The sequence below is a fragment of the Cricetulus griseus genome, chromosome 6, assembly GCF_003668045.3.
Source record: "Cricetulus griseus strain 17A/GY chromosome 6, alternate assembly CriGri-PICRH-1.0, whole genome shotgun sequence".
NCBI lineage: Eukaryota > Metazoa > Chordata > Mammalia > Rodentia > Cricetidae > Cricetulus > Cricetulus griseus.
In genome coordinates, this window is record NC_048599.1 from 72,748,557 (window position 1) to 72,763,007 (window position 14,451).

At 38.4% G+C, this 14,451-nt stretch overlaps 1 protein-coding gene across 1 annotated transcript in view; it reads right to left on the reverse strand.

Moving 5' to 3' along the window:
• The window catches only part of Ccdc73 (coiled-coil domain containing 73), a 100,062-nt gene that overhangs the window by 77,257 nt on the left and 8,354 nt on the right, over positions 1-14,451 (reverse strand). The window contains exons 2-4 of the mRNA XM_027422330.2: positions 12,822-12,893; positions 2,099-2,170; positions 575-610 (exon numbers count right to left, since the gene is read on the reverse strand). Of these exons, the coding sequence (XP_027278131.1) occupies positions 575-610; positions 2,099-2,170; positions 12,822-12,893 (180 nt within the window). The remainder of the gene's footprint in view (positions 1-574; positions 611-2,098; positions 2,171-12,821; positions 12,894-14,451) is intronic.

A 14,451-nucleotide genomic window follows, 5' to 3' on the forward strand; every position in this document is an offset into this window, starting at 1 on the left:
AGATACAAATCATCTCAAGAGTTTTACATTTAAAGCAGGTGCTCACACTGAAAAGGCACTAGAGCAGTAGTTCTCAACCTTCCTAATGTTGTGACCCTTTAATACAGTTCCTCATGCTGTGTGACCCCCAAGCATAAAATTATTTTCAGTGCTACTTGATAACTGTAATTTTGCTACTGTTATGAATAGCAGTGTAAAATATCTGATATGCAGGATCTCTGCTGTGTGGTCTCCAAAGACGCCTGACCCGCAGGTTGAGAGCCATTGCACCAGAGTATGGGATGACTCGTAGAAGGGAGCACTGCAGCAGGAGGAATGAACATTAATCTGGGAGCTGAAAATTCAAGCCTGAATTCTAGCCCCAGTTTTACCATGTAAAGTCATCCTATCTGTTAGGCTTGAATATTCTCAATTATAAAATCAAAGTCAAGTAACATGATGACCTCAGGTTCTTTCTGCTGGTAAGATTTTAATCAATCAATGTTCTCCATTATTTTATTAATGACACTCATTTCTATTATAGTGAACAGAGATGATAAATTTATTTAACTATATTTTAAAAATTAATAGCTACCTTTTCTTCTTCCAAGGCATACATCTTCATTTGCAGCTGGTAAGTTTAAAACACAGGTAAGTAAACTAGTGATTTCTGCTGATCAGTAACAATACCAAGCATTTTATACTTCTATATTGAATTTATACAATTCTAACATGTCCTCACATTCAGAAATATAAATATATGAAAGCAAAGGAGAGGCAATCACTGAAGCACATAAATAGCTAAATCACATTTAAACACCAATAATTCCTTTGAAGTCTGGTTTAACTCTCCAGAAATCTTAAATGTCTAAATATTTTACTATCTACTTCTAAGCAATAGCATCTATCATTTCCTAAAAGTATAATTTTATGAAATCACATCATTTGTATTCACATGAGCAGTACTTATATTCTGAGGTTGATTAAATACTTATGATAATGAAATAAAAATGACCTTTTTATTATCTTAAAAATGTCACTTTAAAACAGCAAGATGAAAGTAAATATGCCAAAGAGAAAATAAAATATCCTAAGCAGCATTAAGGGCTTTAGCAAAATAGTCAATACTTTTTCTTTGAGACGTCTCTATCTCTTTCCCACACTATTCATTTACATTCAATAGTTCTTTACTTAAAAATAAACACAGGGCTGTGAATGCCACACAGTGATAAAGAGGGAAGAAAAAATGAAAAGGGTGGGTATAAAGAAAAAATTCTAGAGGATATTGTATCTGGGCATGTTTTCCTAAGCTAATGTTTTCTAAGAAGCAGAGATGAATCTGAGAAAGTCAAAGATGATAGAAATCAAATTAATGAAGGTATAGCCTTTATTTCTTCAAAATGGTTTAGTTTTGTTTTCTTTATTTTTCAGTTACTGGTTGCTGCTATTCATGGAGGCTTCAGCAGAGAGCAAATAAGGATTACCTCTCTTTTCCCTCCTTCACACCTTCTTTCTTTTGGGTTTTATATTTTTGTTGGTTTTTTTGTTTGTTTGTTTTGGGTTTTTTGGGGGGGGGTTGGTGGCGGTGGTGGTGGCGTTGGGGGTGGTTTTGAGACAAAGTCTCTTTACGAATCCTTATTCCAGCTGTCCCAGAACTCAAAATATAGACCAGGCTGGCCTTCAACTCACAGAAATCCATTTGCTTCTGCCTCCAGAGTGCTGGGATTATAGACGTGTGCCCCCCTGCCTGGCTTCACATCTCCCTCTTAATGTTTTTAGTTACTAGTGAGTTGACCCATCAACCATGCATGGTTCAACAGACTGACTTCATTAAAGAGGCTGTATGGGGAAGGTAAGATAATAGCATACTTTTACAAAAGAAAGAGGGTGAATGAACACATATCAAAATTATTTAGGACAGATATATCTACATCACCAAAAAAGCATTTTTTCCAAATTTCTCTACACTACCGTGAGTTATAAATAAACATTTTATTTCCTGTTTTCCATAACACTCTCACTTTTGCTTTCTGTGTGCAAAGAATAGTTTGTCATAGTACTGCAGAGAGAAAAAAATAGAAAGTTTTAAATTGCAGTGTTAGTCCATCATGAAAATCACCTGATTTTTAAAAACTCCCATTGCTTCTTTATGTTGCTTTATTAATGCCTCCTTTTCATTCTGAAGAGTCTCCTGTTTTTAAAATTATGAGAAAAGAAAAAACATTATAAGAAGTTAAAACAAAGTTTAATAAGTTTTCTGACTTTAAAACTCAATTAGGTTTACAATTAAAATAAGCTAAGCATAGGCAACTGGGGAGACAGCTGAGAGGTTAAAAACACTTGCTATCCTTACAAAGGACCCAGGCTCAGCATCTACATACTGTTCACATCATTGGTAACTCCAGGTCCAGGAACTGACTTCCGTGGGCAACAGGCATGCCCATGATGCACATATATACATGAAGACAAAACGCTCATATAATAAAATAATCAATATGAAGATATTTTAAAGCACATTTATTTTTATTTATTCTCTTGAAATATGACTTTAACCAATTTAATTATCTTTTGGTCATAGAATTATATATAAAATTTTCTTTCATTTGATTCTTCATAATAAAAATACATTGCTTTTTAAATTTTTAGACTCTAGACACAGCTGGCTTCGAAGTTTTCTTTAATGACAACCAGACACAGTGAGGCACACTGTCATAATAAATGAGGTGAAGATTAGGAATTCAAGGCCCACCATGGTAACATAGATGGTTTGAGGTTAGCCTAAGCTGTCAAGAAAGAAAAGAAGGAAGGAAAAAGGGAGGGAGGAAGGGAGGGAAGGTGGAATGAAAGGAGGGAGGGAAGGATCCTATCTAAATTTATTAAAATTAACAACCCTAGTACACAAGAAGAATTGTAGTATTGGGGTTGGAATTTCCAGAGAAACCAATTTTATTATCTAAGTGTATATGGTCAATGACATTTACTTCTTTAAGTTGACCAAATTATTTTTTGTAAAACCAAAGCACGGAAAATAATTTCACTTTTTTTTCTCTTATCTTTGTATGGGTTATGAGTACAAGCCTTTGTGTGCCACAAAGGCAAGTGTGGAGGTCAAAAGACAACTCAGGTATTGATTGGTCCACCTTATATGAGACAGGGTTTCTTGTTCACTGCTTTGTACTCCAGGCTAACTGGCCACCAAGTTTCTAGGGACTGTCCAGTCTCCACTTCCCTATTTTCCTGTAGGAGCACTGGAATTGCAGACATACATTACCTCATCTGGATTTTATGGTTCTGTTTTGTTTTGGTTTGGTTTGGTTTTGGTTTTTCGAGACAGGGTTTCTCTGTATTGTTTTGGAGCCTGTCCTGGAACTCACTCTGTAGACCAGATTAGCCTCAAACTCACAGAGATCCGCCTGCCTCTGCCTCCCAAGCGCTGGGATTATAGGCATGCTGGGTTCTGAGAATCGAAACTCAGGTCCTCATGCTTGTACATCAAGTACTTTAGCCACAAAGCCATCTACCCAGTCCCTAGACATTTTTTTTTATTGCACTTACATGATCCCATTTCTCTCTCTCTCACACACACACCTTTTCTGGTGAAACCCCATGTGTCCAATTCTATGTAGCTTTGGAGCCTGTCCTGGCACTCTCTGTAGACCAGGCTGGTCTCGAACTCAGAGATCTGCCTGCCTCTGCCTCCTGAATGCTGGGATTAAAGGTGTGTGCCACCACTGCCTGGCTAGAGTAGCAGTGTTCTTAACCATTGAGCAATCTCTGTAGTCCCTTAACTTTGAAATAAATAAAATAGAAAACAGTTGAAATATTTTTGAGCCTAAAGAATTCAGGAGGCAGAAGCAAGCGAATCTCCGAGAACGAGGTCATCCTGGTCTACATAGAGAAACCCTTTCTCAAAAAAACAAAACAAAAACAACAACAACAAAAAACACACACACACACACACACACAAACAAAAAATACTGCTGCTCTTCCAGAGTTCAGTTCCCAGCACATCCCACCTACATCCAGCAGCTAACCACTACCTGGAACTTCAGTTCTAGGGGATCCAATGCTCTTTTGGCCTCCATGGATAGCTGCACACATGGGACAAACACACACACACACACACACACACACACACACACACACACACACACACACGCACACACACTTTTGATTTGGTTTGGTTTTAGATTTTCAAGACAGGGTTTCACCATGTAGCCCTGACTGTCCTGGAACTCACTATGCAGATCAGGATAGGCTATAAATCAAAGAGATTTACTCGCCTCTGCCTCTCAAATGCTGGAATTTAAGTCCTGAGCCACTGTGCCCAGCCCCACACACTTCTTTTTAAATTAATCATTCTTGGTTTTTATTTTGTTTTTGTTCTTTTTTTTTTTTTTTTAATAGGCTTGAAGGAGAAAAGGTTGGCCTCCTGGGAATACAGCTCAGTGGGCTCAGTGGTAGAATGCCTGCCAAGCATGCATGAGGCCTCATGTTCAATCCCAGCACTGTTAAGAACAAAGAAGCTGGGCAGTGGTGGCACATACCTTTAATCTCAGCACTCTGGAAGCAGAGGCAGCTGCATCATATTCACCTAGCAAAACAACAGTAATAGCTTCACTGCTTCCCTGCTGGTGCCTGTGTCCTTCCTGGCCACAAGTTTTCACCATGGCTTACAAAACTAAATGTGTGTCCCTTCCTGTGAAGCAGACCTTAAATACAATCAAAATATATTTGTTTACATCCATAATAGTTGTACTATTATAGCAGGGGCACATCATGCCTGACATGTTGGTAGGGTAACACACAGGACTCAGAACTATTAAATAATTCTCTCCAGCAGTCTGCACAGCACCTTCCGACAGATACTACAAAAGCAGGGAAGGAGCTTCCCTCCCCTGTTCAGCTTTCTTTCTCCATGGTCTGCAACCAAAGAGTGCAATCTGTTCAGAAGTAATTTGCCCATGTGGTTATGGCACAAATCAACAGCAGTTGCAACAGTCTGCATTGTTTGTGGAGCCTCATGGTCCTACCTGACCAGCAAAATCTTTTCTTCTGAGGACCCTCTACCACCACACAACACACCTTCTGCATTTAAACTTCCTAGCTGATACTTTTATATCTAAAGGCATGCACCCCTGCAAGGTTTTCTCAGTCATCTGGTTGAGTTTCAACTGCATCTTTTTTGTTTGTTTGGTTGGTTTTTGTTTTGTTTTTTAGAGACAGGGTTTCTCTGTGTAGCTTTGGAGCCTATCCTGGCACTCACTCTGGAGACCAGGTTGGCCTCGAACTCACAGAGAGTGAGTTCCCACATACCTCTACCTGCTGGGATTAAAGGCATGGGCCACCAACGCCTGCCCGGAGAGTTTCAACTGCATCTTACCCAACTACAAAACTCCCAAGATCTCACAGCTATGCCCTGTACCATGTGCACACTGATTTCCCATCCTTGCTCCTTCAGGTGTACCTGCACACATTTAAGATGCTTTTCTAAATCTGCAAGCCATTCAAAGAGGTTAGCAATATACAATGAGACCTCTTTATAAAGGGCAAGCCAGGTCTATGAAACCCTAATCATTTTTTACCTGCACCCCTCTTTTGTTTTTGTTGTTGTTGTTCTGACTCCTGTAGTGAATGAACTGTTGTTTGGGCTTAAAAGCCTTCCAGAGGTTTAAAAGCACTGAATTTGGTTTCTTGTTATTTTTTCCTAAATATGCTGTCTTGATACAAATCTTGGCCCTTTTTCTGTTTTGTTTTTGTCTTTTTATTCTCATCCTCTCTTGATCACTTCTGCATTTACAAATCCAGATCCACCAGAGCCTCTTTAACCTCATACAACTCACCATGGAGTTTAGCAAGACCACACACACTCCCACACACCCATACTAGAACCACTTCCTCCTTCCCAACTATCAGGAAAACACAGCCCTAACCAGCTTGGTGAACTGGGTGTCACACACCATTTCCCTTATGCCTCATTCCCTTGCTTTCAACTTTACCTCACTTTCTACTTCTTCATTGTTAAATTCTTTTAACAATGTTTAATTCTTTAAATTCTTTTCATGAGTTCCAAAATTCTGGATACCAGAGGGAGCTATTTAACACATATAATTGCACTCTCTTTCCTTACACCTCACCACACCCCATCAGTAAGAAATGATAAGCCAGAACCTCCTTCTCATCAGCACATCAGCAGCTGGCATGTGCTCTCCCACTGGGGGCCAACTCTTGTGTTGACCTCATGCAGTTACCACACTGTTGTGATTTCAAGACAGCAGCAGACATGTTGTGCCTGGAGGACAGCTTTCCACAACACACACAGAGGGGGAGGGTATTCATTCTACTTTTATATATTATTCATATATACACATTGGTATTTATTATATATATATATAAGGTCTTAAATATAATATAGTTTTAAATGAAAAAATTTAGCTACATGTAGTGCTGTGTACACCTTTAATCCTAGCACTCAGAAGACAGAGGCAAGCACATCTCTGTGACTTCCAGGCTAGCCTGACAAACACAGCAAGTTCCAGGCCAGCCAGGGCTACATGGGGCTAAATTTTATTTTAAAGACTGTTAGTCTTTATAATTCAAAGGAGAAATCCTAATGATCTAGTCTCTAAGCAATGACTATGATACAAACTGGTTAGGCACTGTGATAGCATGAATGTAATTGGCCCCCATAATCTCACACACAGTGGCACTATTAGGAGGCATGGCCTTGTTGCAATAGATACAGCCTTGTTGGAGAAAATGTGTTACTGTAGGGGTGGGCCTTGAGGTCTCATACATGCTTAAGCCCACGTCCGTTGTCCCAGACCACATCCTGTGGCCTGCAGGATCAAGATGTAGCTCCTTCTCCACTCTCAGCTCCTTCTCAGCACCATGTTTGCCTGCATGCTGCCATGCCCACATGATGATAATGGACTAAACCTCTGAACTGTAAGCAACCCAATTAAATGTTTTCCTTTATAAGAATTGCCATGATCATGGTGTCTCTTGATAGCAACAGAACCCCTAACTAAGGTAGTCTCCCTAAATTAAATCTATGTTTAATCTTCTTTGGTAAGTAAGTTTTCAAATTGATATAGGAAAAACATCAGGCATGCTACAACAGTTTCCACTGACTTCTATATTATGATTCCTTAACAGAGGTAAATTAATTAAGATGACAGAGCTTATCTTACTCAACAAAGCTTGCCAATTATCAGGAGAGAAGTGACTTAACATTATCATCAGGCATGCATCTGGAGATAGCCATGACTTCAGAATACTGTAGAATAAAGGAGGATCTATATTTAGAACTTCAGCAGGAATCCAAGTTGTAAAGTCAACCATTCCAATGTTCTAATGCTTCCTGAGGACCCATATGCACAGAAAGGCTCTAGCAAATGCCCTAGCTAATCTTCATGATAAATGATCCTGGGCTCTGCAATACCCCAAATACCAAATCTTCTGAGAAATTTTTAAAGGCTCTTTTGGAATGCCCACAATTGTCCCCATGCTATAAAGAAAATGTAGTTGTAAATTACACAAGGAATCTTTCAGGACACTTTCAAGACAAACACTTGGTGGCACCAGAGGACCTTAATGGAATTTCATAAACACATTTACATGAAATTACCCAACACAATAAGGACAGACTGGAAACATACTCAATTATAGCACTAACAGAAGTTTTACTAAGATTGTTGAGGCTGTCCCTGGTGATCCTTCCTGTGTCAGCAGAACCCTCCTGATTAAACTGTCATTCTTGCAAATCCTAACCTCAGCTCCTACAAACGGGCTTCCTAAAATGAACCCTACAATGGGTTCTGACTGTATTCTCATCATTGCCTGTTTCTTCCCAGGATGGACTGAAACTTCTTGCCATGGAGCTTCAGTTCTAAGAATAAAAATAATTTCTTGATATCGTGCTTCTAAACAGGCTCTCTAGTGACAAAGTACTCATTTTATCAGCATTTTTTATTTTATTTTATTTTAGTTTAGTTTAGTTTTTTGAGACAGGGTTTCTCTGTGTAGCTTTGGAGCCTATTCTGGCACTCAGTCTGGAGACCAGGCTGGCCTCGAACTCACAGAGATGCGCCTGCCTCTGCCTCCTGAGTGCTGGGATTAAAGGCATGCTCCACCAACGCCTGGCTTATCAGCATTTTTATTAGAAAACCTTGTAATGCCTTGTCATTGATTAATAAACTCACTGTCTACAACATCACCAGTCTTAAGGAAAAACAGGGTCAATAGCATCTCAGTACCACTCATGCTCTCCCACCGCCTCCAACTTCTAAGACTGTGATATCCACATACTCTAAAGTCGTTGCCTTTCACCACATAAACTTCTTAGATGTTGCCCTATAAAACTGGCTATTTCTCCTAATATGAGACATTTCCTTACTTCAGACAAACCTAGTAAAGTACTCTAAGGGTTATATAAAATGTGTTTCAAAATCATATCAACACTGAATGTTAGCACATTTCTTCTACATGACTTTTAAACTCAAAGATGTCTTCTGGAAATGACTCCAAAGAAAACAAAATACTTAGAAGCCATGATTGAAAAAAAATTATCAGTTACTTTTAGCACAATATCTAAAATCCAGGGCATAGATCTTCGGATCTCCTAAATAAACAGATACTAGGTTTCACCACCACCCCACCACCCCAATGCCTAGGTTTCTATGCTACCAAGCGATTTAAGACTAGAAAATGCTTTTTAAAAAATTGTAGAAACAGACTGTCTTCAAAAAAAAAAAAAACAGCTCCCAATCAAAAAATAAATGGATCAGTAAGTAAAATATAATATAGATGGCTTTTATTCCTGGGCTACAGAGTTAGATCGAGATCAGGAGTCAAGAAACTAGAATGTGCCTGGCATATTGTTATGTGCCTTTAATTCCAGCACTAAGGAAGCAGAGGTAGATTAATCTCTTTCTTTTTTTTTCTTTTTTTTTTTTTTTTTTTTTTTTTTTTTTTTTTTTTGGTTTTTGAGACAGGGTTTCTCTCTGTAGCTTTGGAGCCTATCCTGGCACTCGCTCTGGAGACCAGGCTGGCCTCGAACTCACAGAGATCCACCCACCTCTGCCTCCCGAGTGCTGGGATTAAAGACATGTGCCACCAACGCCCCGGCTGAGGTAGATGAATCTCTATCAGTTCCAGGCCTGCCTTGGTCTACAAAGTAAGACTTGGTCTTAAGAAAAAAAGAAGACGACGAAACTAGGACCTTCAGGCCAGCTTTGGTCAACACCTGTTTTGTATGATCTGTAAGCTAAGAATGGTTTTCACAATTTTTAAAAATTTTTTCTCCATTTTTTTATTTAAATTAGAAACAAGATTGTTTTATACGTCAATCCCAGTTCCCTCTCCCTCCCTCCTCCCCTCCCCCCCACTAACATCCTACCTATCCCACCATTTCTGCTCCCCAGGGAGGGTGAGGCCTTCCATGGGGGGGTCTTCAGAGTCTGTCATATCCTTTTCGATAGGGCCTAGGCCCTCCCCCCTGTATCTAGGCTAAGGGAGTATCCTTCTATGTGAAGTGGGCTCCCAAAGTCCATTCCTATGCTATGGATAAGTACTGATATACCAACTGCAGTGCTTCATGAGGTTCTTGATTCTTCATACATGCCTAAATATTTTATTTCCTATTTATTGACAATCTAAAACCTCAAATGATTAAATGTACATTCTGTCTTAAATGATATCTCTAATCATTAGCCTCAATATTGCTTTCTGAATTCTTGGCCACCTGTGGATGAGTCCAACAAAGGACTGAAATTGTGATTTGGAGATGGCTTCTGTTCTCTTGATTTAAACTGGTACTCTTAGCTATTGATTCCTTTGTATTTTTCCATGTTATCATGTCCAAATATGGGACTGTTTTATAGATACTGTCCTATCTAATGAACCAACAATCAAGACATATATATATATATATATATATATATATATATATATAAAACAGCCATCAGCCAATCAGCCATCTCCAGGATTGATCATACATGCTACCAAGACTTCATAAAACAGTGTGGATTTGATTTATTGCATTCTAAATAATAAGTCTCCTATCCAGGTCAGGATGAAGAAGGGAAGAAGAACTGAGAAGTGAAAAACTTGAAAAAAGAACAGAGCATTCAAAACTAAGAGGTTCTGAGAACACCAACATCAACACTATTTTTCTTGTGTCAGGAAACCTGTGCCTAGTAGTTTTTCATAAAAACATAAAAAAAACAATAAAACTGCCACTGTTTTGGACCAATGCAAAAGCTTTAAGCTACTTGTTTATTTGAGTAAAATACCTAGTTTATAAATCAATGCTTCATTCTCAAAAACAGCTTCAAGATCCTCAGGTTGTTACCCTGACCTATCTTAAAACATCACATCACAGACTTTCCAATCCTAATTAACCCCCCAACTTAAAATTATGTACCTAAAGGTATTTGAGACTAAACCCAGAAATCCTCTCCATACTCTCCTTCTGATGTGCCTCTTTTGAAACCTTGAAATCATAAAATGTTCAAACTACAATGAGTTGTTCTTAACCAGTTGTTTGATGATATTCTGATCAACACAGCAGAGTAATTTTCACACTGCTAACAGTGTGACCAGTTTCTTCATTTATACAACTTTGTAAAGTACTATAGGAATCTAGCTTTATTTTTCTCCCAGTGTAATCCAGCTTTAATGCTATTTGTTGAATAATCTATTCTTCCTGTCGATTTGAAAGCTAATTCTATCATCAATTAAATTTGCCATATGTATTTGGCTCTTTTTCTAGATTGTATTATGGTATATCTATCGAATATGTATTGATATATACAACAAAACTATTTTAACTTTTTAAATCTTTGTGTGTGTGTGTGTGTGTGTGTGTGTGTGTGTGTGTGTGTGTGTGTAGGTTACAGGCTGGGGAGTGGGAGAACTGAACTCAAGCACCAGGCTTGGCAGTGGATGCCTTTACCAGATGAGCCATCTCACTGGCCCTATTTTAATTATTTTATAGATTTAATTTATGTTTAAGGATCTAAGTGCCACTACATAATTCCCCTAACACTTTCCAGGCTACTCTTCTATGTTTATACAAGCCTCAGAATCAGCCTAAGTACTCCCAAGCATGCTCTTGGTATTTTAAAAAGAATTATATTAAATTTTTTGATTTACTAAATTTAAATTTTTTATGTTTTAGTTTTTTGCCTGCATGTATGTCTGTGCACCACTTGCATGCCTAGTACCTGTGGAGGCCAGAAGAGGGCATTGTAACTCCTGGAATTGGAGCTACAAACAGTTGTAAGTTACCATATGGGAAGTGGGAACTGAACCTGGGTCTTCTAGAAGAGCAGTCAGTGATCTTAACTGCTGAGCAATCTTTCCAGCCCCTCCTATTCTGCATTAAATACTGTTGATTCTTCCTATCTAAAAAAAAGATACATGACCAGGACAGCTGAAAATACCTGTAGTTCCAGCTACTCAGAAAGGTAAAAAGATCCCTTGAGCCCAGAGCACACAGCAAGACTAAGTCTCAAACAAACTCAGAAACCAGCCACAACTTATACTTAAAAATCTACTCATAGTTCAATTTGCACTTCTTATTCACCGGTTTTCTCTCTCTATGGACAGGACTGTAGATCTGTCCCTCACATAATCCTGCCCTGCTCACTCCCATATTCTGTACCACAATGTGGGCCAGCCTTACCTTAAAATTTCCCATAATTTCTAGTCACATTAAACTCTGTAACTTGAATTGTTTTTTTTTGGTTATGTAAAAATATGTATATAAACATATATAGCCTTATGAATAAATTATACACAGGTACTGCTAAACAATTATATCATTTATAAAACATGCCTAATAAAACTTTTATATTTTTTTAAATTTTTTATATTTGAATTACAAACAAGATTGAATTACATGACAATCCCAGTTCCCTTCTCCCTCCCTTCCTCCCCTACCATGCCCCCCACTAAAACCCTACCTATCACATACCCTTTCTTCTATTCTTCCCCTGACTCAACCTTTCTGCTCCCTCATGACCACTGCATCCTTCCTCTTCTTCCCTTCTCATTCTAGTAGCTCCCTCCCCTCTCTCTTCCCATGTTCTCAATTTGCTCAGGGGATGGTGACCCTTTCCCCTTCTCTAGGGGACAAAGTTTGTCTCTTTTAGGGTCCTCCTTGTTTACTAGTTTCTCTGGTAGTGTGGATTGTAGGTTGGTAATCCCTTACTCTATGTCTAAAATCCACATATGAGTGAGTACATATCATGTTTGTCTTTTTGTGTCACTTGAATTGTTAATCTGAGATATTACCCCTAAGAAGAGGAACCATCAACTTAATCCTTGCTCTTTAGGTGTTAACTTTATTTCATGGAAAGGTATAAGAAGTGTTATCATGAATGCTTTAATGAAGATAAGATTACAGATAAGCTTATACTTTTTCTATTTGGTTACATGATACACCGTACGACAACATGACCTTAGCCTTGACCTTTCAAAAACATTAATTTCCTATGACTTTTGTTAGACACAATCATAAATTTTCAGAATTGTCCTCCATGTTATATAACAAAGCTTAAAAATTCTGAAGCAACAAATATCATTGATTTTGGTGGTAACTGTCATGAGCCCATGTTTCAAATGCTACACTACCTCCAAATATATGTAAAAAATATAAAAATTTTGTAGTAAATATTAGGATATAATATTTACTTTATTTTATGTGTATAAATGTTTTGCCTACTCAGGTCCTCTGCAAGAGCAGCAGGTGGTCTGGACCACTGAGCCATCTCTTCAGCCCCTGGAATGTGTTTAAATAGATGCTGAAGATGGTAATCTGGGAGGGGAATACTTACCTTTTGCCATTTCAGTTCTTGTGTCTCCATGATAATTTTAGCAATCTGCTCTTCATATTGAGTCTCTGCTTCCTAAATTGAAATTAAAAAGAATGCTATGAAAATTAAAACTTCTGGCATTTAGTTCCAGCTCTTTCTAGTGAGACAGAAATGGCACACCTTCACATTCACAGGAAAAAACCTGGCATTCTGCAAATTAAATTTATAAAACCAGCAAAGAACTGTGGCCCCACATCAATCAAGTAATCTAAAATCTGGATAGGGGTTAGGCATGGTGGCACACACTCCCAGCACTTGGGAGGCAAAGGCAAATGAGTCTCTTAGAACCTGATGGTTTTAGTTCAATCCCTAGAATCCACATAAAGGTAGACGGAAATTACTCCACAAACCGTTTTCTCTGTTTTCTCTGACTATCACACATATGCTGTAGCATAAGCACACACACACACATCATAGTAATAGATAGAAATTTCTTTAAAGAAAAAATGTTGTCTTAAAAAGATAACCTTTCCCAGAAGCGTCCCAGCATGAATGCCCTATTATCTCATTGCCATAATGGGGTTGCACGAACTCTCTAAACTCAGTCAGGGGCAGGGAAGAATACTTCATGAATAACTGCTACCAATGAGGTCTTCTCTGACTCACACAGGTAAGAAGTGAATCCTAACACATAACCAGGGTTTTTCTAAAATTGAAACAAGTAAAAAATGCATGTCAACAAATACCAACATTATATGCTATAAAAAGTGAAGGTGACATTAGAATCTTTTGCAGTAATATGTATCTGTAATTAAAACTGACTGACCAGAGATGGTAGTACATGCCTGTAAACTTCTCTACGAAAGAGGGAGACAGACTGATTTCAAGTTCAAGACCGGGTTGAGTAACATTGAGAGACTTATCTAAAAATAAATAAACACATATATGTGCATTATACACAATGTGCATACATTTCTTCCAAAAACAGTTGTGTTAAAATGTAGAAGAGGACTGGAGAATTGGCTCAGCAATTAAGACCTGGATTCAGTTCCTAACACATACATGGTGGCTCACAACTAACTCCATTTCCAGGGGATCAGATAGCCTCTTCTGAACTTCAAGAGCACCACACAAAACATTCAGACACATACAATAAATAAATCCTTAAAAATTAAAAATTAAAAAAGTCTTTTTTTAATGTAGAAGATACTGATTTCACTATGTCACTGTGGTTACACTATTTTTAGTGGGCACATTGTAAGATTTTATCATGATATTGTTCTCCATTTTATGTATATATTGATCGATCCAGGAGACAAACTGCAAAAGCAGTTTCTCGGTGTCCTAGTTTGTTTTCTCAAAACAACTTGGGAGAGGAGAGGGTTTATTTCAGTTCAGTTTATATTTCAGCATCAAGGGAAGCCAAGAAAGCAACGAGGCAAGAACTGAAGCAGAGACTGTGGAGGAACACTGCTTATTGGCTCGCTTAGCTTGCTTTCTTAGCCCAAGACCACCTTTCCAGGATGACAGCACCCACAGTGGGCCTGGTACTCCCAAATCAATCATCAAGAGAATGTCCCACAGATATGTCCGCAGGCCATCTGATATGGGAAACTTCTTTCCTCTTCCCTCTTCCCAGTCAACCCTAGTT